The following is a 27,199-nucleotide window of genomic DNA, read 5'->3' on the forward strand; positions in this document are numbered from 1 at the left end:
TTCACCTATAGTGTTAAAACAAAGCTGTTATTTCTTAAGGCTACAGGTTAGCCCTACCCTTAGTGGCCCTTAGAGGCTGCTCCCCAGGCCCAGGGTCTCAGAGCCTGGAGATGGAAAGGCCCCCTCTCTGACTCCCCACCTCGGAGCAGTGAGTGCCAGGGACACGTTGCCAGAGTCTCCTTCAGGCGGCCTGGCCTCCTTCCAGGCAGGCCAAGGGCACAGATGGTGCCACACCTGCTCCACGGCCCACGATCTGGACAGGAGCGCGGAGGACCCGCCCCTGCCACAGAGAAGACCCAGGCTCCCTGGACATCCCCCACCCCCTCCTGCTCGGAGGGCAGTGTGTTAGCTCCTAGGGTCCTTCCTCCGTCCTGCGCTCTCCACCCTCCATTACTGTGTGCTGGGCCTGTAAGCGACACACGCACACACACCAGGGGCGCAGGTCTTGAAGAGGAGAGCAGCCCCAGAACAAGAGGCGGGGGGGGGGGGGGGGGGCGGACCAGGGGAGGGAGGAAGGGCTGCGGCTGGGGTGGGGAGGGCCAACCCACAGGCCTTCCTCTGTGCTAGCCCTGAGGATCCACAGAAACAATTCAGCCACAGGGGAGCCCCACCCCAGTGCGAGAGACTGTGACCTAAGATGGGCAGGTAGGTGCCAGTGCCCGATAGGGTGCTCAGGGGTTGCCATCAGACAAAGCCCTCAAGGCGGCAAGCAACACGCCTCCGGGATAGCCAGGGGAAGAGCACTAGGGGCAGAGGAAACAGCCAGTGCAAAGGCCCTGAGGCAAGAGTGTGTCTGGTGAATTCACGGAGCAGCAACGTAAAAATTAGTGGATGGACGAATCGATCCACTCTGGCTCCCAGCCCAGCCCCCACCCACCTCCGCCTTTTTTGCCGGCTTCCTCTTCTTACTACTGGACTCCCAGGGCTCGCCGCCCTGGACAGCCGCCTCCGGACCGGTTCCGCCCCGCCCCGCCCCGCCCCGCCGCCCACACGTGCTGCCGCTCAGCCGCAGGCCCTGGCTCCGCCCCCGCACACGTGCTGTCACTCAGGCCCCGCCTCCCGCCGCGCACACGTGCTGCCGCTCAGCCCCAGGCCCCGCCCCCGGCCTCCTGCTCCGCCCCCGCACATGTGCTGTCACTCACTCGGGGCCCCCGCCCGCGCACTTGTGCTGTCACTCAGCCCGCGTTGTGTCCGAGCAGGAGGCTGCCCGCCCGACACTCGGCCCCCGCTCCGCCGGCCCATGGACGCCGCACTCCTCGTCGCCCTCGGGCTGCTGGCCCAGGTAAGGCGTCTGGCCGCGCGGAGTCCCTTGCCCCCTGCCCTACGGCTTACAGTGGGACGCTCCCGGGGACCACTGGCTCTGGCCGCCTCTGGAGGACCCATGAGCTGAGGGTGCCCGGTGGGCAGCTCTGTCCAGGGCGTTCTGTGCCCCAGCGGGGTCCGGAGGCAAAGGGTAACCGTCTCCGACTGAACTGGACGGGGAGCCAAGCTGGGTGGCCGCCCGGAGACCACCTAGCAGGCCGGTCCTTCCCCTGGAGGTGCCCCCCTCAACCCTGCCCGACTTGTGGTGAGAGCCAGGGAGGGGGGGGCAGCAGGAGCACCCCAGCTGGACGAGCTGGTAGGCCGGTTCCCTGACGCTCCTGCTGGGTAGGCAGGTGACCCTGGTTGGCGACCCTGGTGAGTGGAGTCCGAGGCACCTCCACCCTGTGTCCCGCCGGCAGGGGCAGCTGCGGGCTCTGCCCTCCAGGAATCCACTCTCCCCTGGGAGTGCCCTGGGAGCCAGGCCCCTGGCACACAGCCCACACCCCCACATTCCCCCCCTGGCCCCAGTTCCCTGGTCTCTCCGAGCTGGGAGCGGGGCAGGATAGAAGGAGGCACAGACCACTGCCCCTCTCCCCACCATGGGCACCCCCTGGGAGGGGGCCACATCTCCTCGAGTCCTGGGCCGGCCCTTTGGACGGGGCAGGCACTACTCCGAGCCTGGGAGTGGAGCCGTGGCCTGCCTTTGGGGAGCAGACTGAGTCAGGGTCACAGGCCAGAAGCCAGGGCCGGGCAGTGGTGGGGACATTGTGCATAATAGAGGACCTTATTTGCCTGATACTTGACAGGTAATGAGCTCGAGGGCTTGGCGAGTGCCCATAGGTGCTTGCTGTTTGGGTCCCAGACACTGGTGAGGACAGTCAAGTTTCCCAGCACCCACTCTGGGCTTCTTGAGTCCCCCTGACTCCCAAAGATCTCCCAGCTGTGGCTGGAAGCTGGTCAGATGCCCTCCAGTTGGACCCCCTCCCCCCCCCCACGCCCAGCAACTGGGCCTCAGGACACCTGGCACCCCTCGCTCTGGTCACCTGCACCCCTGCCTCTGGGCCCACCTGGGCCTGGGCTCCCCCAGCCCTCTACTGGGAGGTCGCACCGTGCACAGTCTTCTTGTGCGCCCTCCCACAGGACGGTATGCCCCCACACACTGGGGTCCACTCCAGAAGGCTCCACGCCTCTGATGCCCCCTCCCCACTTGCCGTAGGAGCAGTGGTCCACCCCCACCCTGCACCAGACCCAGTACTTTGGGCAGGCACATGACGGAGACCTGCTCTTTTGGGTTTGGGGTGGCTCTGCAGCAGGGGAGGTCCCCTCCCTGGCGCTCTTGCGGAATGACCCCTGCACACAGCTGGAGGCTTTGGGGATTTGGGGGGATCAGCCAATGGGGCTTGGACACAAGTTCTGTACTCGATGTGGCTCAGATTAGCGCATGAGGGGAGCTTTTCCTAGACCCCCCCCCCCAAATACATCCGTGTCGGGGCCCTTCCCACCCCTCCCCCATCCAGCTCAGCTTTCAGACTTTTGTCCTCTCCTGTCGAGCTACATGGCAGCTGATGGCTGCCTCCTGGACATCCCTTCCTCCACCTCTGTGAGCTCCCGAGACCCACCGGCTGGCCCCGAGCGAGGCAGGGCTGGCTCAGGAGGGGCCCCAACACAGGGCTCTGCATTGATCTGGTGCTGACTGTGCCTTTGGGACAAGGCACACCCCTCCCCCGCCTGTGTCCCCTAAAATCTCACCTAGGGGGCTTAGAGTGTGTACTTTCAGAGCTGGGCCCTTGGGCCCCTCCCCGGGCCCTCAGTGCCCCCATAGCTGGCCCTGCCCTTGGGGGGGCAGGGGTGGGGGGTGGCGGAGCCTGGATGATTTGGGGCAAGCTGGTGAGCCACACGGTTTCTGGAAGGAAGGTGAGGCCTTGGCTGTACTCCTGGGGACTTGGACATGTGAAGGCCCCCACAGGCAATGTGGGAAAGGCCGTGGAACAGGGCTGTGGAACAGGCCATGCCACGTTCTCTAGTCACGTTAATATGACAGTAGCTGGGGCGGCAGAGGGCAGCCGGCTCCTGGACCATTCTCTTCCCCGGGTGGACAGGGCAGCCCCGGAGCAGAGTGGCCCTCACGTGGCAGAACCTGTCCCTGCAAGGGGGATGCTGGGGGGTGGGGGTGGGGGGTGGGAAACAGCTGCTTCTCTCACCCCCTTACTTTGGCGCCTCAGACGTGCAGGGGCCTCTCTGGGCCGGGGCAACAGCTGGGCCCATTCCTGGCATGCCTGCTGCCGGCCAGGCCGTCCAGGAACGGGGTGGTGCGGATTCCAGCCTGGGCAGAAGGGGCTCGGGCCCGGGAGGCTTGTGGGGGGTGCACACCGGGAGCTCTTCCCTCCGCCCGGGCAGACCCCCCCGCCCCGGGCCCCTGCCGCCCCGTTCCGCCAGGCTCCAGGCCTCCCACCCGCTTCCTAGATCATGAAACCTCGAGCCAAAGGCACCGTTGGAGGGGTCTCCACTCACACAAGTGTGGGATTAACCCCGGAACCTCTCACTCGAGCTCACGTCTGCAGCTACGTTTTGTAAGGTTCCCCCAATGACACCGGACGGGGTAGCAGGGCATGTTCCCTTCCCCTAATGCAGTCGCGACACGACGGTGGACAGGGTTCCAGGAAGCTGGGCCACGGGAGCAAAAGTCCAACCCGAGCTCAGGCCTGCTGCCTGCCGTCTGAATCTCAGCAGTGATTTTAGGGAGCCCCAGGGGCCCCTAGAGGCCAGCAGCTCCAGGAGAGGAAGCAGGCCATCCTCACTTCCCGCCCAGCCTTCCCGGTCCACGGCTTCTCTACCCGGGGTGGGGGAGCACCCAGCTCTCTTCCCAGGCTCCGGGGAGACTACACCGTGGCTTAGAATTCTTTGTTCCGAACCCACCGTGGGCTGGTGGAGAGAAGCAGAGGGCCCTGTGGGCCACGCCAGGCAGAACGGATTCCTACAGGGGCGGTGGGGGGCTTTGTTACTCAGCCGCTGGGGTTGGGTGTTGGGCTGGGGGCGGGCCCCGGGGAGGGACAGTGGCCCTGGTGTCTCCAGGGCTTCCAGACTATTCTCTCGGTTCTTGGTTAAGGCAAAGGCCAGGGATGAGCACGGGGGTATCGTTGGGCCTCGCTTGGGGGAACTGGGGTCGTCACACCCATTGGTTGTGGCTGGGCGTGGGAGCAGCACGGTGGACGGCAGAGGGGAGCCCGCGTCCACTCGGTGGTGCCTTCTCGCTCTGCCCACATGCGGGGGGTCTGTGTGAGCTGGCTTTGTCCGTGTGGCTTCGTCCTGGCCCCAGATGTCCCATGGTCCCCGGGCAGCTCCCAGACCCTCCCCCAGCCGGCCACGTCTGTCTTCTGGGAAGGGGGAGGTGGGAGGACCCGGGCTGGCCGGAAGAAGTGGGCTGTGGCCCGGCCCAGCCGCCCCACCCACCGCAGCCTCTGATCTGGGCAGGGGGTCCCTGCCAAGGTTCTGTGGCTTCTGCTGACCTCCTGAACTCGGGCCGTGGAGCCCCAGGCTCTGCCACGACCGCACCAGCCCCGCACCGCGCTGCTGGGCACGCTGCGGCGTAAGCCAAGGCCGCTGGCAGAGACGGGGGTGAGGGGCGGCCGGAGGCTCTGTGGTGGGCTGCACGGGGCAGAGTGTGTCCCCCAGCATTCCTCCAAGAGCCTGAGATCAGGGGCTAGCCCCCCTGTGGACCGGCCCCCGCCTGCACCCCCAGTCCTGTCCACCTCCCCACGCTGAGGCCGGGTGGGGAAGGCGCTCCTGGGAGCGACGGAGCTCAGAAACTGGTTTCCCTGTGGGCCCCACCTCTGCTGCTCTCTGGCCGTGTGGGCTTGAGCCAGTGGCTCAGCCGCTCTGAGCCCTACTCTGGGTGACTGTGAAACCAGACAGCGCTCAAGGGCTGAGGGAGGGCCTAGGGAGGGCAGAAAGGGCTGAGACAGGCGGACGCGGAGCCCCGTGCCGCCCTCGGGATGCTTAGGAAACAGATGCTGTCCCCGCTAGCACGGTGACAGAGGCCAGCAGGGCTCCGTTTGGCGGGAACACGGTGCTGACCTGGAAGGGTTTGTGCTCTGTGGGTTTGGCGCGAAGCCCGAGCCGCCCCAGGCACTGCCGGTCCGTCGGGCTGGGGTAGCTTGGGGGCCTGGCCGGGAGCTTGGTCCTTTTTATAAACCACGTTCGCTGCCTCGCAGATTCCAGGCCCCTGCAGGTGACACTGCCCCTGGGATTTCAGGGGAGGAGGAAGAGGAGGAGGAGGGGGACGATTCCAGGCCTGGGGACCCGGCTTGGGGCCACAAGGAGAGCTCAGCTGTCATGTGAATGTTACTGCTGTTTTGCGAGCAAAGCGTGTGGAAAGCGTTGTGTGCTGGCCCTGGGCGGTGAAGGTGCCAGGGAGCAGAGCGGAGGGTTACGCGGGACAGCAGCTGGCATCTCCTTCCTGCCCCTGTCCCATCCTACCCAGAGCACCCCCCTCACTCGTCCCTGATGCCTCTCTTCTGAGGCCACGAGACCACCCCGTCCCATGCCCGCTCTCCACGGACTGCGGGGCCCCAGACGGAGGCTGGGGGGTGAGCTTACGGTGTCGAGGCGGCACAGGGCAGCCAGGGAGCCACCCTGTCCACCTTAGCTAAAAGGGAGCGCCTCCTCCAGAAGGACCCAGGGCCCGGAGACCCTGGGTGGGGCCAGAGAGCTTCTAGGGTCATCCCTAGAGCACAGCGGGCTGGGCGTCTGGGAGGGGGTGTCCACTCTGCATGCCCCCAGCCAGCCTGTCCTGCCTTGGGTTTGAGGGAGGGCAGGGCAGGGGGCAGCTGCCAGTGGGGGGGGGCGGGGCCCGAGCAGCCTCAGAGGGTGCCTTCTCCAACCCCCAAAGGCAGCTGGGTCCCAGCGCGTGACCGAGCCCCTCCCCCAGACCCCACCCCAGGTGCCGCCATCTCTCACCAAATCCAGCGGGACCCTGTGCCCCTGGACCAGAGCCCCTGTGCCCAGCCAGCCACAGTGCCCGGTCCCACACTCAGACCAGCCGGCACCCTGTTGAAGAGCCTGGCGCGGAGACCAGGGCCGGGAAATTCGGGATGTGTTTGTGCCGCCAGCCTGCCCCTGACTCATGGGACGGTGCCTTTTCTGGGCCTTGGTTTCCCCACCTGAACTGGGAAGGTGGGGCTACCTGTGGTCACTACGGGGAGCAGCCAGCGGGTCTCGAGAGACTTCTGACGGGTGCCCTCCTCCCACCATGCTCCCTGATGGCCCCAGTTCTGAGCCCAAAAGCTGGCCCAGGGAAGGGCCTGAGCTGTGTCATGCCCCCACCCGCCCCTGCGGAGGAGGGGGTGAGCACAGCTGCCACGTGCTCCCCGTCTTCCCTTGGCAGCCCCCGGCCCCCCCGAGTGTGTGGAGAAAGAGGAGGGAGCACCCCCAGGGCCCTGAGGATCCCAGGAGTAGTGGTGTGAACCCTACCACTGGCCCCGTGGTTGGGAGGAAAGCAGGGGGTCGGCACCCGGTGCTGTGGTCCCGTTTCAGCCCCTTGGGCCCCGCGAACCCCCCAGCAGCTAGGCCAGTCTGCACGGTGAGGTCGGGTAGGTTTGCAGGCCCTGCTGAAACCCTGGAAATGGGCTGAGCCTCCAATCCCACAGAGCAGCCTGGAGAAGCCCCTTCCGACCGCCTGAAGGGCCTCCGCGAGCACCCGCTTCCGGGAAGCATTTGCGGGAGAGGGGAAGGGTGGCCACACCCTGTTAGCCACAGTCTTCTCCCACGAAGCGTCCCTGGGAGCCTCCCCCTGGCAGCTGTGGCCAGCAGCTGCCTCGTTTGTCACTCTGGCTCCGTCTGCCCCCTGAGCACCCCATGCTCCCCAAGGCCCGGTGCCTGCGCCTCCCTTGGGCCACTCCAGGAGGAGGTGGGGGCCCGGCAGCCTCGCTTCGGCCGGCCGGTCAGGGAACATCCACCAGGCCTGGGGCAGCTCTGGCCGCAGGGGCTCCCAGGAGACGACAGGAGACACATGCAGGGCTTTGGGGGCTCCAGTCTTGGGGTGTGGCTGTGGGGTCTCCCAGGACCATGAGCTCAGGGCTCTGATGGGGGCCAAGGTTATGGTGGGTTCGCTTTTCTGCGGCCGGGCTCACTGGGGTTGCGTGCTATGTAATTGACAGCTAATTGTGCCTTTGTTGCAGAGCCTGGGCCTGTCACTGGGGGTCCCTGGGCAGAGGAGGCCCAGTACCCTGTACCCCTGGCACCGGGCACCTGCCCCAGGCCGTGTACGAAGAGCCTGGGTTATCCCCCCCATCAGTGTATCCGAGAACCACAAGCGTCTTCCGTACCCCCTGGTGCAGGTGAGGGGGGCACAGACGGGGGAGGGGGGGTAGCCCTGGGGGCAGAGCAGGGGCTGGGCTGTCCCTGGAGGGTCCCTGAGGGCAGCACATCTTTGGCGTCCTAGGCCGAGCTGCTGGGGGAGGAGTCAAGGCCAGGAAGAGGGAGGGACCCTGCCTTTTGGGGCACCTCCCCCAGCCGGGCTCCTTTCTTGGCAGATCAAGTCCGACAAGCAGCCACTGGGCAGCGTCATCTACAGCATCCAGGGCCCCGGTGTGGACGAGGAGCCCCAGGGCGTGTTCTCCATTGACAAGTTCACGGGGAAGGTGTTCCTGAATGCCATGCTGGATCGGGAGAAGACAGACCGCTTCAGGGTGGGGCCCGCTGTGGGGAGCACTGGCAGGAAAGTCGGGGGGGGATCCTGCCACCACCAGGCTCCTGGTCTCAGGGTTGGGACTTGAGGGCACATGTCCTTAATTGGTAGGTGCAGACGGGGGTTTGGGACTATAGGACCTGCATTCCAAAGAAGATGTTCGGGATTCTGTTCCCATTTAACAGATGAGCATGAGCGAACTGAGGCCCCATGGAGGCGGGGCTCGGTCCTGCCCAGGGAAGCAGCACTGGGGGCCCCCAGCAGAGCCGCTGTCAGCCTCCAGGAAAACACCACTGGACACTGGTGTAGTTTTGCCCCAGTTTTGCCTCAGCTGGGCCATGTGTGGTGGGGGTGGGGCGTTGTGCAGAAGCCCACGGGATGGCACGTCCCAAGGCAGGTGTCCCTTGACTCTCCGGGGAAGGTGGCACGGGATCCCCCCGCCCCGGAGGCATGGGATCGTGAGGCTTGAGAGAAGGGAGCAAGAGGCCACGGAGGGGGGAGGAACCTGACTCCCCACGGAGTCCGGTGTCCTGCCGAGCCTGGAGTCTCCAAAGTGTTTTAAGTTTGCTCTGGAGGAGGAGGCTTCTGACTTTGCTCTTGCCGTGCCCTGAACGTTGTTCGTTCAGACTTTGAGAACGAGCTCTTGGTTCCCTTACACAGAGAGTTATCAGACAGAGACCACGGTCCTACCTGGACACCATAGCACGCCCGCTCTCCAGAAGCAGGGAAGTGGCTCAATTTCCGTTTCACGGGATCACTAAGCTCCAAGAGGAGCCTGCACCGATTAGCAGAAGGGACGGAGTGGGAGCGCTAGTGAGACTGTGCCTTCAGTCGCACACAAAACATACCTGTGAGCTTCCCGGCAGCCAAGGCGAGAGAGGAAGTGAGGCGCTGCCCTCCCTTGCTGTGGGCAAGCAGCCTGGTGGCAGGGAGGTCTCGCTGTTGCACGCTCGCCCCACCCCATGCCCTTTCTCCCCTGTGTAAACTGGTGTCCCCAGCGGGACACCGGGTCTGCACTTGCCGTCCCTTTGCACGGCCTGGTGGGGGCCACCAAAACCGGGGGAGCACAGCACCAGCCCTTGCTCTCTGCTTGGCTAGCTAAGGGCCTTTGCTCTGGACCTGGGAGGAGCCACCCTGGAGGAGCCCACGGACCTGGAGATCGTGGTTGTGGATCAGAACGACAACCGGCCCGTCTTCAGGCAGGAGGCGTTCAGCGGCCGGGTGCTGGAGGGAGCAGTGCCAGGTGAGGCTGGGGGGCTGCGGCGGGCGTGGGGGGCTCTGAGTCCGTCAGAAGGCCCGGGGGGACTTCAGCAAGTCTTTCGGTGGTGCTTCAGAGCGTCCAAAAACAAGCAAGCGGACTCTCCAGGGGTAGGGACTTTGCAGTCACTTCCCGTTTCAGTGCAAGTTTCACACCCCAGCGTCTTCCAAAATGCAGTGAGGATTTACGGTGGCCGAGCTGGGACGGAGGCTGCTGCTGCACTGAGGTGAAATCCACACAAAACAGGACTGACCGGTTAAAAACGGACAATTCCGTGGATTTAGCACCCTCACCACGATGCTGTAAGCCTGGTTCCAGACACGTCCATCCTTGTTTCTCAGTCCTACATCTCGATCTCAAACAAGGCACAACCTCCTGTCCGGACGGCCTCGCTCGCCTGACCTGTTCCAGGCAGGAGAGGCCTTCCCGCTCTGGTCCCAGGGGCTTGAGTCCAATCCCAGGCCAGCCTTCCGCCTGAGAGGCTGGGAAGGGCGGACTCGTGGGAGGTGCTCCCACACGTCTGTTTATTTCACGTCCTTCTTCGTGTTTCAAGACTCAGAATGACCTTTTTTTTTTTTTTTTTTTTTTTTACTTCTTTTTGCATACTTTCAGACTTGCAAAAAAGTTAAAAAGAATTGCAACAGAGTTGTGACATTGATCACGTTTGTGTCTTTGTGGATTATCTGCTTGTTTCCACCATTAGGTTGGGACGATGGTCCCGCTGCACCTCCTAAGCTCGTTCCCCTCCGTCTGGAGCGGTTCCTTAGCCGTTAGGCGTTCCTGACCCTGATGTGGTTTTTTTTTTTTTTTTTTCAAAAAAAGTTTTATTGAGCTAAAAATACACATAAGTGTTACCATCCTAACAATTTTTAAGGGGACAGTTCAGTGGTGTTAAATACATTCCAAACGTGGGGCACCTGGGTGGCTCAGTCGGTTCAGCGTCAGACGTTGGCTCAGATCACAGTTCATGGGTTCAAGCCCCGCATCGGGCTCTGTGCTGACAGCTCAGAGCCTGGAACCTGCTTCGGATTCTGTGTCTCCCTCTCTCTGCTCCTCCCCTGCTAGTGCTCTGTCTCCCCCTCTCTCTCTCAAAAATAAACATTTAAAAAATACATTCATAATGTCGTGCAGCTGTCCCCACCACCAGTCCCCAGACCCTGGCTCCCACCTACTTTCCACCTCTGTAAATCTGTATACTCTAGGGACCTCGTATAAGTGGAACCTTCTAGTATTTGTCATCTGTGACGGCTCATCTCACGAGCACAGGCATCCAGCTTCATCCGTGTTCAGGATCTGCTTCCCTTTTAAAGCTGGACAGTAGTCCATTGTGTGGACAGACCACGCTTCAGTTGTCCGTCCCCCTGTAGATAGATACTTGGGTGGCTTCCGCGCCTTGGCTACTGTGAGTGATGTTACGGACGTGAGTTCACGTTCCCGCTTTTGGTTCCTTGGGGGATAAACCCAGAAGTGGAGTTGATGGACCACACGGCGATTCTGTGTTTCATTTGAGTGACCTCCGTGCTGTTTCCACGGCGGCTACACCATTTCACACCCCACCAGCCACGCGTGGGGCCCCATTTCTCCGTGTCCTCGCCAACACTTGTCTTCCGGTTTTTCATGATGGCCGTCCCAGTGGGTGTGAACTGGCGTCTCGTGATGTGGGTTTGCGTTTCCCTGACGACTACTGATGTCGAGCACCTTTTCATGTGTTTTGTGGCCATTTGTATATTTTATCTGGAGAAAGGCGGATTCAAGCCCTTTGCCCATTTTTGAATTGAGTTGCGTTTTGAGTTTTAGGGGTTGTCTATATATCCCGGGTAGTCCTTCACAGAGACACGATTTGCAAGTGTTTTCTCCCGTCCCGTGGACTGCTTTTTACCCCGTTGCTAGTGTCTTTTGACGCAGAACATTTAAAAATGTTCATGAGTCCGGTTTGTCCGTCTTCCCTTCTGTTGCCTGTGCCTTTGGCGTCCCGTCCAGAAATCATAACCAAATCCAGTGTCGCGAGACTTTTGCCCTCCGTGTTCCTCCAAGTTTTACGGTTTCGGGCCTTACGTGTAGGTCTTTGATCCGCTTGGAGTGAGTTTTTGCCTGATGGTGTGAGGGGAGGGTCCAAGTGCGTGCTCTGGGCTGGGGACGCCCAGTTTTCCCAGCGCCGGGTGCCGGGAAGACCGACCTCTTCCCCCTTGCACGGTCTCGGCACCCTGGCCGGAAGTCGTTTGGCCACCTGCGTCAGGGTTTGTTCCCGGACTTCCTGTCCCACTGGCCCGCGCGTCTGTCTGCGTGGCCACCCCACACTGCCGTGATCCCCGTACCTTTGGGGTGGTTTTGAAGGCAGGCGGTGTGGGTGCGCCCGCTGTGTTCTTGGCTGTTTGGGTTTCCTGGAGGTTCCGTACGAGTTTTAGGATGGTTTTCCTATCTACGCGAAGAAACTTGTCCTCAGGACATTGATGGAGACGGTACCGAATCTGCAGATCACTGTGGGCAGTGCTGACATTGAACAGCGTTGACCTCGCGGTCCGTGAACGTGGGACGTGTTTCCGTTTACTTGGGTTTAATTTCTTTCCGAAGCGTTTGTAGTTTTCACCGTCCAAGCGTCACACCTCCTTAGTCCTAACACTAACGTTCTGAAGCACTTACTCAGTTATTTTGAAGAACATGGGTTGTCCGGATGGGGTTTGTGTGGTTGGATTCAGGATTTGCACTCTGGTAACACCGTTCTCCTCAGTGTGTCCTATCAGGAGTGTGTGTCCCGTTCCTGGAGATGCGGACTCCGATTTGCCTTGTTTAGGGGGTGTCTGCCGGGCTTCTCCACCGTGATTTTTTTTTTTTTTTTTAGTTTATTATTTTGAGAGAGAGAGTGCAGGGGAGGAGCAGAGAGAGAGGGAGAGAGAGAATCCCAAGCAGGTTCCGCACGGTCGGCACAGAGCCAGACGCAGGGCTCGATCCCCTGAACCATGAGATCGTGACCTGAGCTGAAACCGAGTCAGACACTTAACCGGCTGAGCCCCCCAGGCGCCCCTCCACTGTGGTTTTTCCCTCTTCCCCCTGTAATTCACAGGCATCTTGTGAAAGATCCCCTGCGACTGTGCTCGTTCTCTGTTTCTCCTTAAGCTTCCATTCCCCAGTGTGAGCATCTGCTCGTGGTCCTTGTCTGGGTCCGTTCTCGCAGGGGCGGGGGCGGCGGTTTCCTACTTCCCTCGTCCCGTCGCCCTTTGTCAGCGGGCTTTCTGCCCTGCGGCTGTGTGCCTGCGGCTGCTATTTTTGTCTCTACGACTCTGGACCTCCGCAGTCTGACTCTTCGGTGGGTTACCATCCATTGCAGCCATTGCTCTGATGCCCACATTGTCCGTGTTTGGCCAACAGGAGGCTCGTCAGATTGGCTGCCGTTCGGCCCCGGCAGCAGACAGAGCTGGGAGACGTGCTTCCGTGTGCAGACGCGAGCGCGTGTGTTGTGCGTGTGTGCACGCGTGTTGCGTGTGTGCTGCTCACACCTGTGTTTGCACGTCTCTCTACTTCTGTTCGGCGTTCCCGCCGGCTCGGAGCTGGCCCGCTTTCCAGCTGGTTCCCCCCCCCCCCCCCCCCCCGTCTGACCCCGGGCTCTCAGCCCCTGCTGGATTGTCTCCGTGTCTGGGGGACACAAGCGTCAGCTCTCGATCGAACGTGTCTGTCAGACGCTCTTGCTTCCTCCTGCAACCGGCGCAAGGCAGACGGCTTAAATGTTCAAGTTCGTACAGACCGAGGGGGGGCCTGGACCTGGCACGGTGGGCCACGGACGGCGAGGCGTGTCCTGGGGCCAGGGGTTGGCACCCACACGTGTCCTCCCTGCTCGTCCCTGTCCTCACCAGGCACCTACGTGACCAGGGCCGAAGCCACAGACGCTGATGACCCGGAAACAGACAACGCGGCCCTGCGGTACTCCATTCTGGAGCAGGACGGCCCCCAGCTCTTCAGCATCGATGAGCACACGGGGGACATACGCACCGTGCAAGTGGGTCTGGACCGCGAGGTGAGGCTACCGCCATGAAGGCTGGGGGCCAGGGCCGCCAGGGTTGCACCCTTGCCCGTCTTCTCGGCGCTCTGAGGCTCCTGGGGCGGCTCATTCCAAGCTGGGCCCTCCGGCCCAGCCTTGCCCACCCTGCGTGCTTCCCCCGACACGGCAGAAGGGAGCCCCCGCTTGCTGTGGATACTCCCAGTGGCTCTGGACACAAACCCAGCTTGGGACACCCGCGTCTCGTGGCTGGTCGTGGGTTTAGGTCCGAGGAGAGCGGGAAGGGCCCTCCGTACGGTGCCTGGCCCTGACGAGTCCTGCCGAAAGCCGCCCCCGCCCCGGAGCCTGCCAAGCCTTCGGGCTTCCTGGCATGGGGTAGGCCATCCACCTGGCCCCACACTGGCCAGTCGTGCTCTGGAGTGACAGCCACTCTCTGTCCTTGCACGCTCTTCCTCCAACGGGACCCCTGCTGCCGCTCACAGCCAGGCTGCCGCACAGCTTCGGCACCTCCAGGAAGCCCTCCTTGGTTTCCCCGTGGCTACACACACAGCTCTGTCTAGTCACTTGCTGCACCAGGTGGCCTTCCTCTTTCTGCCACTGGAAGCGGCCCCTCGGGGCAGGGACCCAGCTTGCTGGTTCAGCTCCAGCGTGCTGTGGTGTTCCGTGAATGCGCATCCAGCTCGACGCCCGGCCTCTTGCCCACGCATAGTCTGGGCTGGCAGTCGTGTTGTCGGACCCAGAGGGCCGGGCGGCACATTTTGCCCCAGAGCTTGGGAGCAAAAGGCCGGGTGTTGGGGCTTGTGATGCGCACAGGGCTCTCCCGTGAGGCTGAGCCCGGTGCTGTCTGCTCGACGCCGCCCCCCACCGGGCCCTACGGGGCCACCGGGGACCCTGACTGCGCATTGCTGTGCCCCCAGGTGGTCGCCGTGTACAATCTGACCCTGCAGGTGGCAGACATGTCTGGAGATGGGCTCACCGCCACGGCCTCAGCCATCATCACCCTTGAGGATGTCAATGACAACGCCCCTGGGTTCACCAGGGACGAGGTACTGCCCCCGACCACACCCACGCTGGGGACTGTCCTTCCCTCCTCAGGCTCCCGACAGAGAGACAAGGACTTGTCTGAGGACAAGCACAGAAACCCAGGTTAGACTGGTGCTTGTGCGCACGTAGACACAGAGAAGCTCGGGGAGACCCTGGGGGGAAGCGTCCCACCGAGACCCCTCGGTGGCCCTCGGGCAACAGGAAGGAGCCTTCCCTCCGCCCCCGCCGCGTGGGACGGAGCAGCCAGCCCCAGCCTCCGGGACAAGGCGGCACACAGGGCGCCTGGCGCGCAGCTGAGCCCGCGGACAGGGCCTCATGGGGACCCCTGGGGGGCCGTGATTCCCAAGGCCACAAGCTCGGGAGGCTCTGGGGTGGGGGGGGCGGGCAGCGGAGTCAGCAGGGAGGGAGCAGGGGTGGGCGTCCCCCCGCGGGGTCACCCCCCGGCCCCCGCAGCCCCGGCGGTAACGAGGGCCGGGCTTCCGTAGTTCTTCATGGAGGCCACGGAGGCTGTCAGCGGAGTGGACGTGGGGCGGCTTCAGGTGGAGGACAGGGACCTGCCGGGCTCCCCAAACTGGGCAGCCAGGTTCACCATCCTGGAGGGCGACCCCAAGGGACAGTTCGCTATCCGCACAGACCCCAAGACCAACGAGGGCGTGCTGTCTGTGGTGAAGGTGAGTGGGGTGCACGCCTTCCCCAGCTGGGGTCTGGCTGCTGGACCCGAGCTCAGGGGGCCCCCGTTTGGGGCAGAGCAGAATGCTAAGGGACCCGGGAATGCTGGGGTTCTGGGCACAGGCCACGCCGACCCCGGGGCACGGGGGCCGGCCACAGCCCGGGTGATATTGATGGAGTGCTGCCTCTTGCGGTGTGGGGTGCCGTGTAGACCTGTGTCAGGCGGGTCTGAAGCCAGGAGACAGCAGCGGGAGACACACGCACACACGGGTGCAGAGCTGCTCAGATGCTGACGCACAAGGAGCGTTACTGCAGGAAACGGGGGTTTGCAGGCCCAGCGGGCTGGGAACCCAGGACCCGAGTCTTTCCTCTAAAGGGAAACCTCAGCTTTGTTCTCGATGGCTGCGAGCTACGGACGAGCCCCGCTCGGGTCATCCGGGACGATATTTAAAGTCAGCAGGTGGCAGAGGTTAATTTAACCCCAGGTGCCAGCCCCCTCTGCGTGCCCGGACGAGCGTTGCTTGAGTCACCGGGGAGGACGCCTGACCAAGTGACGCACGAAGCTGGTCACACGCCGCCTAACAAACTCATTCTGAGTGACGACTAGCTGTCATTTTTACGTTATTCTTTGCGGCTTTTGGTCCTGAATAATTTTTATTTGTGCAGGGCTAATGAGGGACAGGGAGAGTAGGGGCTGTGAGGAGAGACTGAAGGGGCCGCGGTCCCACTGTGGGGGCCTCGCCCTGCCCTGTAGCCGCCTCCGGGCACCTCGAACGTGAGGGGGGCCCGGAGTCCTGATCGACCGCCCCCCTGGTCCCCACCCCCCCAGCCCCTGGACTACGAGAGCTGTGAGCAGTACAACCTGAGAGTCGCGGTGCAGAACGAGGCCCCCCTGCAGGCGGCCGCCCCCAGGGCCGAGCGGGGCCAGGCCAGGGTCAGCGTGCGGGTGCAGGACGTCAACGAGGCGCCCGTGTTCCAGGAGAACCCGCTGCGGACCAGCCTGCCTGAGGGGGTGCCCCCGGGAACCCCCGTGGCCACCTTCTCTGCCCGAGACCCTGACACGCGGCGGCTGCAGAGGCTCAGGTGGGGGCCGCCGGGGTGAGGCAGAGGGGGCCGACGGCCTCCTTTGTCCGCTGCCCAGCCGGGGCCCGGAGCACGGTGGAGGGTTCCCGTCAGAGCCCTGGTCGGAGGGTAGAGGGCACGTCTGTCCGTGTACACCCCTGCGCGTCCCTGGGGCCTCGAGCCCTGTGCATACGTGTGTGTCGGCGTGAACTCGTCCCAGCAGGCCGGGCTGGGCGCTAGCTGGTCCACCGACGCCACCCGGTCCGTTCCGGTGAGCCGGTGTGTGCAGGCCGGCCCTTCGTGTGTTGGATGTCCCCCCGGCCCTGGCCCTATGGATCTGTGTCTGTCTCCACGGTGCCCACGCGCTGAAGCCTGGCTGTGGCACTCGCTGGCCGTGGGGCCCTGGCCCTGGGCCTCACCTGCCTTCCCTGAGCCTCGGTTTCCTCATCTGTCAATTGGGACAGAAATCACCAGCTCAGGGCAGTTGGGGGCCTAGCTTCAGAGGTGCGTGTGTGCACACGTGTGTGGGAAATGTGTGTTTCTGTATGACCACACCCCTAGGGGTCCTGTGTCCGCTCAGGGTCACTCTGTCCCCTCCTCGGCCAACAGCTACTCTAAGGACTATGACCCAGACGACTGGCTGCGGGTGGACAGAGCCACGGGTCAGATCCAGACCCAGCGAGTGCTCAGCCCGGCCTCTCCCTTCCTCAAGGATGGCTGGTACAGGGCCATCATCCTGGCCTACGACGATGGTGAGTGCCAAGCTGTGCCTGGGCTCCAGGGCTCCCGGGCCCGGGCCGGGCATCCTTGCTGCTGCCCGAGGGCTGAGAGCTGCGCGTGCCGCGGAGCCGATTCTCGGGTGGGCAGTCCGCCCCAGCAGGGCAAGGAGCCCACCCGGCCTCTCCCGCCTGCAGCCTCCCCACCCAGCACGGCCACCGGGACCCTGTCCATTGAGATCCTGGAGGTCAATGACCACGCCCCTGAGCTGTCCCCGCCATCTGGTAGCGTGTGCAGCAAGCCAGATCAGGGTTCTGGCCTTCTCCTGGGGGCCACGGATGCGGACCTGCCCCCCCACGGGGCTCCCTTCCACTTTCAGCTGAGTCCCCGTGTCCCAGAGCTGACCCGGAACTGGAGTGTCAGCCAGGTTAACGGTGAGTTTTTCCAAACACGGGTCCGCGGGTGCAGCCCTGAGACCTGGGGGGCGCTCAACACCGTGGTCCTGCTGGTTCCCTCCGCATCCTCGGGCGGAGCAGGAACTATCACGCCCAGTGGGAGGATGGGGAAACTGAGGCCCCAGGTCTCGGGATCCTCACCCACCAGGCCGCTTCTCCCAGCAGCAAGGGGTGCGGAGGGGCCCTGGAGGGGCAGGGGCAGGGCGCGTCAGGTTGGGAGGCCCGTGCTGACCTTGGGCGCCCTCTGCAGTGAGCCACGCGCGCCTGCGGCTCCGGCACCAGGTCCGGGAGGGTCTACACCGCCTCAGCCTGCTGCTCCGAGACTCTGGGCAGCCGCCCCAGCAGCGCGAGCAGCCCCTGAACGTGACGGTGTGTCGCTGCGGCCCGGATGGTGCCTGTCTGCCGGGGGCCGCTGCCCGGAGGGCAGGAGGCGTGGGCGTCAGCCTGGGCGCCCTGGTCATCGTGCTGGCCAGCATCATCCTGCTGCTCTGTGAGCGCCCGCGTCCCGACACCTGCTGCCCTGACTCCGCCTCGCAGGCCCCGCCCCACCTTAACCCTCCCTTCCTTCCCCCCCCCCACCCCCCCCCCCCCGCAGGCCCCATGCCACCAGATCCCACTCCCCACACATCCAGACCCGGCTGGATGACCGGGCACCCACCACCTCCTATCTGTCCTCTCCTGCCCAGTGCTCGCCCTGCCGGTCGCCCTCGTCACGCGGTCCCGGCGGCAGTCAGGGAACAAAAGGTTTCTGCACGGGCTGCAGGACGATCTCCGGGACAACATCCTGAACTATGACGAGCAGGGGGGCGGGGAGGAGGACCAGGTGAGGGGAGGGCGTTGGGGGAGGTAAGCAGTTGGAAGGGTCCCTGAGAGCCTAGGCCGTGGGTCCCCCTCCAGCACCCCTCACCCCACCTTCAGGAGGAGGGAGTGTCCCCACAAGTCCTCTTCCCTTCCCCCGCACCCCCCTCATCCCACCAGGGTGCCTGGGACCAAAACCCCACCCTGTGATTGATCGGGGCTGAATTCTGCCTACTGTGTCCCCAGGATGCTTACGACATCAACCAGCTGCGCCACCCAACAGAGCTGGCGGCCTTGTGCTCTCCCCTGGGACGGCCGCCACTGCGTCGAGATGCCCCGTTCGGCCGAGTGCGCCCCCAGCCACCCCGCATGCTGCCCACCAGCCCCGCTGACATCGCTGACTTCATCAATGATGTAGGTGTCCCTGGAGGTGTGCAGACAGGGGCAAAGGCACGGGGACACGCACGTAGGGGCTCCCGCCCACGCCTCTGAACCCTCCCGACGCGCACCATTTGTGGAGAGTGGGTCTGTCGCTGGGGACCCCAGCTGAGCTTCTGGGGAACCCCTGACAATCTGAGAGGGGGGGTGAGGCTGGGGAGGTGCAGGGGACCACAGGCACAGGTCCCCTGGAAGAGGAAGCTGCCCCCCCCACCCCCGCCCCGGATCGCGCTGAGCCTGGTTGAGCTGGGAGGGGGGGGGGGGGGTTGGAGCTTGCTCTGCGGCACTTTGCACTGGACACTGATCGACAAAAGTTAGCGTGCCCCGAGGCTGGGGGTGCAGCTGTCAGTCGCATCCGGGAACCATAGTTATGTGGGCACAGCATCGGCGAGTTCTCGCAGTCAAGGCGGGGGAGGCTCAGAAGGCAGGCGGCCGGGTTGGAAGGGCTGTGGGGGAGCAGAGGGTGCCGCCTGCCGGCCTGCCCGACGCCACACCCGCCCGCAAGCACAGGCCTTGATTCAGAGGAAGCCCCCTACAGATGGCTGGGCAGGGGTTAGGCCCAGGTCCCGGTTAGGAGGGCGTGTGACACTTTGGGTGAGAGGACGGACGGAGGCGGACGGGACAGAACCCTTTGCAAAATCTTTGAAAGGCAGAAACGGGGGTCTCACCGATGGGATGTTAGGAAGCCTCACGTACCCCAGCCCTAAGGAGAGAGCCGCCCAGAGGGAGGTGCGGCGGCTCTCCCAACGGTGCCTGCACTCAGGGCTCTGCCCCTCCCCCTCCTCTTCCCGCGGGGCTGGGGGTGGGGCTCCCTCCTCGGGGTCTCGGGCTGAGCGGGCTGCAGCCTGAGCTGGGGGCGGGGCTTGGTGCCGGCAGGGATCCTGAGCTCTCCCGGGCCTCTCCGCAGGGCTTGGAGGTGGCAGACAGTGACCCCAGTGTCCCGCCCTATGACACAGCTCTCATCTACGACTACGAGGGAGATGGTTCTGTGGCAGGGACGCTGAGCTCCATCCTGTCCAGCCTGGGGGACGAGGACCAGGACTACAGCTGCCTGCGGGACTGGGGCCCCCGCTTCGCGCGGCTGGCTGACCTGTACGGGCCCCCGTGAGGGTCGGAAAAGAGCCAGGGAAGGGTGGGGGGCTTTCTGATGCGGACCCGCGTGCCCTGCTCAGGGTACAACCACCAGACACGGAGGGCAGACGTCTTTCCCAGGACAGGCAGCCTGGCCTCCAGGCCCGGCTGACCTCTGCATAGGCAGCCAGGGGGCCCCCAGGCCCTTGGGCAAGTCTGCTTCTCCCAGGGAGGACAGAGACCGGGGGACCCAGTGCCCGGAGAGCGGAAGCTAGACAAGCCTGCCTTCCATCAGCCTTCCCTGGGGTCAGAACCCCCACCTCGCCGGCCCCCAGTGGCCTCCCACTCATGCCCCCCCCCCCCGAATTAAAAACCTGCCCTTCTCTCCAGTGCCGGTGGCGCGGTCCGGGCTGCCCCCCACGGGGGGGCGGGGGGGGGGGGAGAGGGGGGTTAGTGAGCCCACCGGGAGCCCCCTCCAACCCAGGGCGCGCGGCCCGAGAGAAGCAGCAGTGAGGACGCCAAGTTCCACGGATGCCTTTATCCTCCACGCGTGGCGGGGATGGCGGGGATGGCGGGGAGCCAGGGCGCCGGCAAGTCAGCCCTCCCGCTCCGGCCGGGACCCCGCCCGGTGGGAGGGTGGGGGCGGTCGGCGGCGGGCCCGGGACACATGCAGGCAGTCGGCGTCCCGCAGCGACGCGGGCAGAGGGCGGCCTCGGCTCTCGGGCAGCAGGAGGACGCACAGCAGGGCGAGCACCGCGAAGGAGGCGAAGACCACGTGGTGCAGGAAGAAGCCGCCCCGGCCGTGCACGTCGGCCAGGGGCGCTGCGGCCTGGCCCAGGAAGCCGGCCCCCAGCACGAGGCCTAGCCCGGCCCCCCTGCGGGAGAGCGCGCGGTGGGGGGCGGCCCGGGGGCAAAGCGGGGGTGGGGGGGGCGGGGAAAAAACTCAAAAGTCTTTGTGGAAAAGCTTCCCCCTGGCCTGGAACAAGTTTCCTTCTTTTCATCAGAAAATCCAAAACGGCTCCCCACCCGCCCCCCGCCCCCCCCGCAATTCTGTCCTCGCTGCTCCCCAAGCCCCCGGCCCCCTTCCTCCACTCCCTTCTGTGACCAGCGGCCCCCGTGTGTCCCCCAAGAGTTGGTGTGAACCCCGGGCGCGACGGGGTGGGCGGGGTGTGGCTGGCAGCCCAAGCTCACCTGATCACCGTGGGGAACACCTCCGCGGCGAAGACGCTGCTGAGGGCAGACACGGCGTGGGAGGCCAGGAGGCCCAGGACGGACAGGGACAGCATGGTCCAACCTGGCAGGTCTGGGGGCAGGAGGAGGCAGTTCCCACGCTGCCCGCAGGGCCTGGCGTCCCCAGCCTTTCCCCGTCTGGGATCATAGGATCCTTTTGGCCTTCTGACTCTTTGGGCCTCAGTTTCTCTGGGTACACGGTGGGAAGACAGATGGGGCAAAAACCAGAACTTCATCCCAATGCCCCGTATCCTGTGCTACCTTCTCATGGCCCCAGGAGGGGGCTGATCCCGCTCCCCCACATCTGTCAGACCCTCTGCCAAACACGAGGACTCGGTAGTCTGCAGGGCCCCACACTCACACTGGGTCCCGGCAAGGAGCAGCAGGGATGCCAGGCCCAGGACCAGGGTGCCCAGCAACAGGACCGGGCGTCGCCCCCAGCGGTCCCCCGTCAGCAGCAGGAGCACAGCGGCCGCCGCCTCCAGGCCGGCGGTCAGGAAGTAGGGCCAATAGAAAGTGGGCTCGCTCGGGGCCAGGTTGCGGAGGAAGCCGGCTCTGATGCCCCCGCAGATCAGCCTGGGAGAGAGGGAGAACGCAGCTATGGCCCAGCCAGGGCGGGGGACTCCAGCGACCAAAGACCCACCCACCGGGGGGGGGTGGAAGGCGCAGACCCCATTAGCCCACCCGTGCCCTCCCCTCCTCACGAACTGAAGCCCAGGATGAGTCCGTTTCTCCAGACGACGCGGGTGTGCCGGAGCTCCAGGACGGAGTGGTACTGGGGCCGGGGGCTCTGTGCACCCAGCATGTCCAGCTCTGTGGCTCCGGGGACACGAGGGGGCACATGTGAGAGACGACCCTTCTCTGGCACCCGTCTCCCATCTCCCGGCTGGTGCATCACCTGGAACCAGGGAGCTCTCCTCCTCTGAGCCGTCCTCTGGGTCCACGCCCCCAGGTTCTGCAAAGTGCCCCAGGATCTTCCGGGCCCGGGCGGGCTGTCCCGTGGCCAGCAGCCAGCAGGGAGACTCAGGGAACAGGGCCGGCGACCTGCAGGGGTGGGGTGAGAATGCCCACAGGTCCTCTCCGCAAGGAGGGCAGAGGCTCACGACGCCTCTCTGGATCCAGGGGGACAAGGCATGCCGCGGCGGCTTTGTGGATCCCTGTGCCACACCCACACGCCCGGCGCTGCACAAAGGTGGAGAGAAGTGACACACGGGGCCGCCACGCTGGCACTGAACCGTGACACGCTTACCCCCAGAAGAGCAGCAGAAGGCCCGTCGCCAGGGCGCTGAGCCCCTGCAGGAGGCGCCAGTCCTGCGCCAGAAGCGCCAGGCCAGGCAGCAGCAGCGTGCCCAGCACGGAGAAGAGGCCGGCTCCCACGGAGAACACCAGGCGACGAGGGGGGTCACACAGCTCCAGGCCTGAGCAGACGCAGATGGCCTGAGGACCTCTCCAGGGCTGCGGGGACCGGTCACTAACCTACAGCTCCAGCACCTGGACCTTCCCACCAGGGACAGACCTCATAGAACAAAGAGTGCCCCTGCCCCCTCTGCAAGAAGGGCCCTCAGCGGGAGTGCCAGAGAGGCCTCCCCCGCCACCTGACTTTGCCCTGAGGGGGTGCTCCCCAGGGCCCCTACCCCGCGGTACTCACGAGCCACGTAGAGGGCAAGGGAAAACCCCGCCAAGGCCCCCCCGTGCAGCAGCCTCAAGGTCAGCAGGGCGGGAAAGCTGGCCGCCAGGGCCTCACTGGCCCCCAGGCCTGTGGCCAGCACCAGGGAGGCCACGAACACAGCCCGACGTCCAAACCTGGGGGGCAGCCAGGGAAACGTGGGTGCGGGTCAGGGCAGCTAGGGCATCCGGCAGGAGGACCCTGAGGGCCCGGAAGGGGGGGCTGCTGGGAGAGAAGCGAAGGGGCAGCGCCTCACCGGTCACAGCCCGCACCCAGGAAGACACAGCCCAGCAGCCAGCCCAGCAGGTGGCTCATCTGCTCCAGGGGCACCTTCCAGCCATCCTCACACACCAGGTTCCACTATGGGGACACCAATCACCTGTTGGCTGGCCGGGCCACCCGTCCCATCGCGAGTTCCCAGAAGGCCAGGCTGCAAGGGGCGCTAGACGGCCTGCTCCAGTTCCTCTCTGGAGATAAGGGGGAACTGAGGCACAGAGAGGGTGGAGGACCCGCTCAAGGTCACACAGCACGATCTCCTGACTCTGGTAGTCTTCCCGCAGAATCTGAACAATTCCTGGTCTGAGTCCCCAGAGGGCAATGACAGGGGTCCCCAGGACACCTACCTGGAACCCCAAGTCTGTTTTCTCTCTGGATGGGGACCCACTCCCCTTTCTGCAACCACTGGTCTCCCACCAGGGGACCCTTGACAGAGCTGAGCCTCCTGCTGGCTGCTGTGCCAAGGCCTCCAGGGCATCGCCCTCACCTCCCCCGACGCTGCTCACTTCAAAAGTGATTTCGGGAACTGTGACTCAGGCCTGCGCTCACCTGCTTTTCCCGGACATGGCCCTTGACCTCAGTTTCGCACTTCCCCACCTCTCCTTCCAGGTTTCTGCGCCTCCTCCCCAAACTTAACGTACTGTTTTGGATCATACTACATCACAGTTTTTCTCTTAAAAACCAAACGTTTGTGAAAGCTGACGGGGTGCCGATCGATCAGTACCCCCACAGAAGGGCAGGGGTGCCGTGGGGCAGAATGGACGGAAGACAGCAGCCCAGCCGGTTTCGGGGCCTCAGGCAAAGACGTGGCAACCCTGTCCCTGTTCCCACACTGGAGCTGATCCTCCCAGGGACAGAGGTAGGGATGCGGGCAGAGGCTGCCAGGAGGGAGGCAGAGCAGGGCGGGTCCCAAGCCCCAGGGAGGAAGGAGCGGAAGAGGGGCCTGGGAGGGTCCAGCTGCCTCCTCCCCTTCTCTTCGCAACCCACCCCTGAGTCGCCCCCACCCCCCGCCCCCAGCTTGTTTGCACCTCAGACGAAAGGTCTGCTTTTCGCCAACGTATCTCCACGTGCCTACCTTGATTCAAAGCCTCCTGTCTCGGGAACCCGCTTTCGACACCTACATGGCCCAAAGCCACAGCTTGCTCAAAACGCTGGTGGCACTTAAGTGCCACCTACTGCGGACCACCTGGCGCCGATGTGCTCAGACCTTCGGCTGAACGCCTCCTCCCCCAGGCTGCCCGCCCGCAATGGCCGTCCTCGGGCGGCAGGCTCCGCCGTTGGGCCCGGCGCCCCCGCAACCTGGGCATCTGCTGCGTCACCTGACGACCGACTAAGAGCCCAGCCTGACAAGCCCCAGCCGACCACGGGCAGAGGGCAAGGGAGAGGAGCAAGGGGGGACGGAGGGAGGTGAGGACGGAGGAAGGCAGACAGAAAAGGGGGGACGAGAGGCGTTAGAGTGAGAGCAAACAGGATGAGGCAGAGAAGGCTGAGGCGGAGACCCCGACCGTCGGGCGCGCGTGCTCCCGCGGCCGGTCCTCCGCCGATCTGATCGGGAGCGTACCTGGGTCACCGGGCTGCGCAGCAGGCCGGCGGCGGGCAGCGCGTAGTGCCAGCCGCGCGTGCAGGGCCGCGTGCCGTTGGGGCGGGCGTGGGGCTCGGGCTCAGGGTAGCGCAGGAGCAGGCAGGGGCTCGGGGCGCGCGCGGGTCCCAGGCGCGGCACGCTGGCGTCGAGCAACGCGGGCCCGCGCAGAGCGCGCAGCGCGGGGGGCAGCAGCTCGGGGTCCGGCCGGCAGTGGTGCGCCGGCGGCGTGGTGAGCAGCGGCTCCGAGCCCAGCGCCAGCCCCAGCGCCACGCACGGCAGCCACGAGGCGGCGGCCAGCAGGCGCCGGGCCCGGCCGAAGCCGCCCGCCGCGCGCAGCACCCGCGTCTCCGACTCCATCGGCGCCTCTGCGCTCGGGCGGGCGGGCGGGCGGGCGGGGCCTGCGCGGGAGCCGAGCCACCGAGGGCCGGACCCTGGGGCCAGGCCGGCAGGGGCGTGGCCTGGAGAGCGGGCTAGAGGAGAGCCGGGGTGCCCTCGCCCCTGCCGCGGGGGCTGCGAAGGCCTGGGGGTGGGACGTGGTCGGAGGACGCGGTCAGCCAGGCGTCCGGGCGCGGGCCCGTGGACCTGGGGCGTGAACACGGGGCGGGGACGTGGTCTGAGGTATCCTCGTGCAGGGGCGTGGTCGGGGGTGGGGTCGTTGGTGTCCTCGTGCGGGCTGTACACGTGCGGGGCGTACACGTGTGGGGCGTGGTCGGAAGGGCGTCCTCCCGCGGGGGCGTGGCTCGAAGGCGTGGCAGGGTAGGCGGGGCATGGTGGGGGGTGCGGGGGAGCGTCCTCGTGCAGGAGCGTGGTCAAGGGCGTTGATGGCCGGGCGTCCGCGTTCAGGGGCGTGATCGGCCACGTCCACGTGCGTGGAAGTAGTCGGGAGGCGTGACCGGAGGGGGTGATATCGCGCAGAGGCGTGGTAGGGGCGTGGTCAGGGCGTGGCCGGCGGGGCGTCTTCGCTCAGGGGCGTGGGGGGGTGGTCTGGCGGGCAGGTGTCCTCGTGCGGGGGCGCGGCCGGGGCGGGGCTGGCCGTCCGGGCCACTCAGGTGCAAGCCACAGGTGAGGGGCGGGGTTGCGGTGATCCTGGGTGCTGCGGGTCAGGCAAGGCCCCGCTGGGAGTTGGAGGGTCATGGCGGGTTTGTGCAGCAAGAGCCTGAGTCCGGGCGCGCGCGGGCATTTAGGAGTTTCGCTGGCATCGTGCGTGGGCGCGCCTGGGAACCCCGCCCCGTCGCCCTGACGGAGTCTTCCTCCCCACCACCGAGGTAAGTCGCGTTTGCCTTCAGCGTTTTTGCTCTGGAGAGAAGTACAGTAGGTCCTACAGATTACACCTGAGTTTCCGAACTAGTTTCTCTGACTCTGAGCTGGGACTCTGGACCTGACTTGTGTGTTGTAATGGCAAGTTTTTGCACATCAGAATGTCCTGGCTTAAAAACGTTCTTCCTGTGGGGGCATCTGGGTGGTTGGGACAGGTCATGATCCCAGGGTCATGGGGTCAAGCCTGTCTTCCGGCTCCACACTGGGCATGGAGCCTGCTTGGGGTTCTCTCCTTTTGCCCCTCCCCCTGCTTGCGCTCCTCTTTCTCGGTAAAAAAAAAAAAAAAAAAAAAAAAAAAAAAAAGTTCCCACTGAGCTGAAGTTCACGTAATATAAAGCTATGTGTTCCGGGGGGGGGGGGGGTACCATTCTTTGTTGAGTTTAAAAAATTTTTTTTGATGTTTATTTCTTTTTGAGAGAGAGAGCACACACAGGGGAGGGGGCAGAGAGGGAGGGAGACACAGAATCTGAAGCAGGCTCCAGGCTCTGAGCTGTCAGTACAGGGCCCGATGTGCGGCTCGAACCCACAGACCCCAAGCTTCACGACCTGAGCGGAAGTTTGACACTTAACAGACAGAGCCATGCAGGCGCCCCTCTGTTGAGCTCTAAAATATTTCCCTAGTGGACCCATTGCATCCCCATCAAGCAGTGGCCCTCCCTGGCGCTGTGCGCCCCGCCCTGCACCAGACGGCTCCGCCCCTGAGGCGGGGCTCCTCTCCTGTGCTCCAGGCGGCCCCGCCCCTACCACCCCTACTCTTGGTGGCCCCTCCCCTACGCGGGGCCCGCCCTACACCGTGCGGCCCTGCCCCCGCGCCTGGTGGCCTCGCCCCCACCTTGTGCGCCCCGCCCTGCACTGTGTGGCCTCGGCCCCGCGCCGGTGTCCGCGCCCCCAGCGCTGTGCTCCCCTCCCGGCCATGTGAGGCCCCGTCCCTGAACCTGGCGGCCCCACCCCTGCGCTGCGCTGTGAGGTCCCGCCCCCGCGTCCCGAGGCCCCACCCCCGCGCTGTGCGCCCCGCCCTGCACTCTGGGGCCCCGCCCCGCGCTGTGCGGTCAGGCCCCTGTACCCGACGCTCCGCCCTGCGCTTTGGGGCCGTCGGGGTTCCCTGCTTCTGCTCGGAGTCACGGATTCAGGACTCGCCTGCTCGCGGCCTGTGTGTCAGGACTTTCGTCCTCTGTGTGGCCAGCAACATTCACCTAGCTGTGGCGCCGCTTGTTTGTGCTGCATCTGCGGGTGGCCCTTCAGGCTGTTTCCCCTTTCTGCCCGTCATGATCCGCGCTGTGAACCTTTGTGTACACGTCGTCGAGTCCCTGATTTCAGTTCTTTCGGGGACTGACCCAGGAGCGGGATTGCTGGATCGTGTGCTGAGGCCGTGTGTCACTTTGAGGAGCCACCAAACCTTTCTTGCACAGCAGCTGCCCGGTTCACGTTCGCACCACTAACATGGGAGCTCCGGAGTGCCCACATTCTTGTCAACACTGTCCTTGTCTGTCTGGGTTTAAAGACCCATGACAGAGCACTCCCCTCCCCCTGCTAGTGGATGTGACGCAGCTCACTGCGGTTTCGATTTGCGGTTCCCTGGCGGCTGGTGATGTGGGACATCCTTTCCTAGGCTTATCGGCCACATACATGTCTTTGGAG

At 64.8% G+C, this 27,199-nt stretch overlaps 2 protein-coding genes and 1 long non-coding RNA gene across 6 annotated transcripts; 1 reads left to right on the top strand and 2 right to left on the bottom strand.

Moving 5' to 3' along the window:
* Nucleotides 1–1,207: 1,207 nt before the first annotated feature.
* Nucleotides 1,208–19,833, top strand: CDH15 (cadherin 15). Its single transcript, XM_042970269.1, has 14 exons — nucleotides 1,208–1,282; nucleotides 7,479–7,637; nucleotides 7,833–7,988; nucleotides 9,086–9,230; nucleotides 13,094–13,254; nucleotides 14,154–14,282; nucleotides 14,766–14,951; nucleotides 15,779–16,032; nucleotides 16,621–16,763; nucleotides 16,926–17,162; nucleotides 17,434–17,673; nucleotides 17,870–18,006; nucleotides 18,228–18,395; nucleotides 19,327–19,833. The coding sequence occupies exons 1-14, from the start codon at nucleotides 1,241–1,243 to the stop codon at nucleotides 19,525–19,527; spliced, it is 2,358 nt and encodes a 785-aa protein (XP_042826203.1). The 5' UTR covers nucleotides 1,208–1,240; the 3' UTR covers nucleotides 19,528–19,833.
* On the bottom strand, nucleotides 15,999–18,320 carry LOC122234325. Its single transcript, XR_006212086.1, has 4 exons — nucleotides 18,237–18,320; nucleotides 17,842–17,972; nucleotides 17,416–17,595; nucleotides 15,999–16,459 (listed from the first exon to the last, which is right to left on the bottom strand). It is a non-coding gene; the product is annotated as an uncharacterized LOC122234325 (long non-coding RNA).
* A 181-nt stretch (nucleotides 19,834–20,014) lies between the features above and the next one.
* Nucleotides 20,015–24,601, bottom strand: SLC22A31 (solute carrier family 22 member 31). 4 transcript variants are annotated; one of them, XM_042970295.1, is made up of 9 exons: nucleotides 24,224–24,601; nucleotides 22,643–22,746; nucleotides 22,369–22,523; nucleotides 21,970–22,138; nucleotides 21,619–21,764; nucleotides 21,425–21,533; nucleotides 21,082–21,296; nucleotides 20,682–20,793; nucleotides 20,015–20,365 (listed from the first exon to the last, which is right to left on the bottom strand). In XM_042970295.1, the coding sequence occupies exons 1-9, from the start codon at nucleotides 24,599–24,601 to the stop codon at nucleotides 20,086–20,088; spliced, it is 1,668 nt and encodes a 555-aa protein (XP_042826229.1). In that variant the 3' UTR covers nucleotides 20,015–20,085. The 4 variants fall into 4 exon arrangements, with proteins under 4 accessions (XP_042826229.1, XP_042826231.1, XP_042826230.1 ...); XM_042970297.1 differs by lacking the exon at nucleotides 24,224–24,601 and adding an exon at nucleotides 23,738–24,217; XM_042970296.1 differs by lacking the exon at nucleotides 24,224–24,601 and adding an exon at nucleotides 23,738–24,217 and having other exon boundaries at nucleotides 22,643–22,870.
* Nucleotides 24,602–27,199: the final 2,598 nt, after the last annotated feature.

The sequence above is a fragment of the Panthera tigris genome, chromosome E2 (genome assembly GCF_018350195.1).
Source record: "Panthera tigris isolate Pti1 chromosome E2, P.tigris_Pti1_mat1.1, whole genome shotgun sequence".
Taxonomy (NCBI): domain Eukaryota; kingdom Metazoa; phylum Chordata; class Mammalia; order Carnivora; family Felidae; genus Panthera; species Panthera tigris.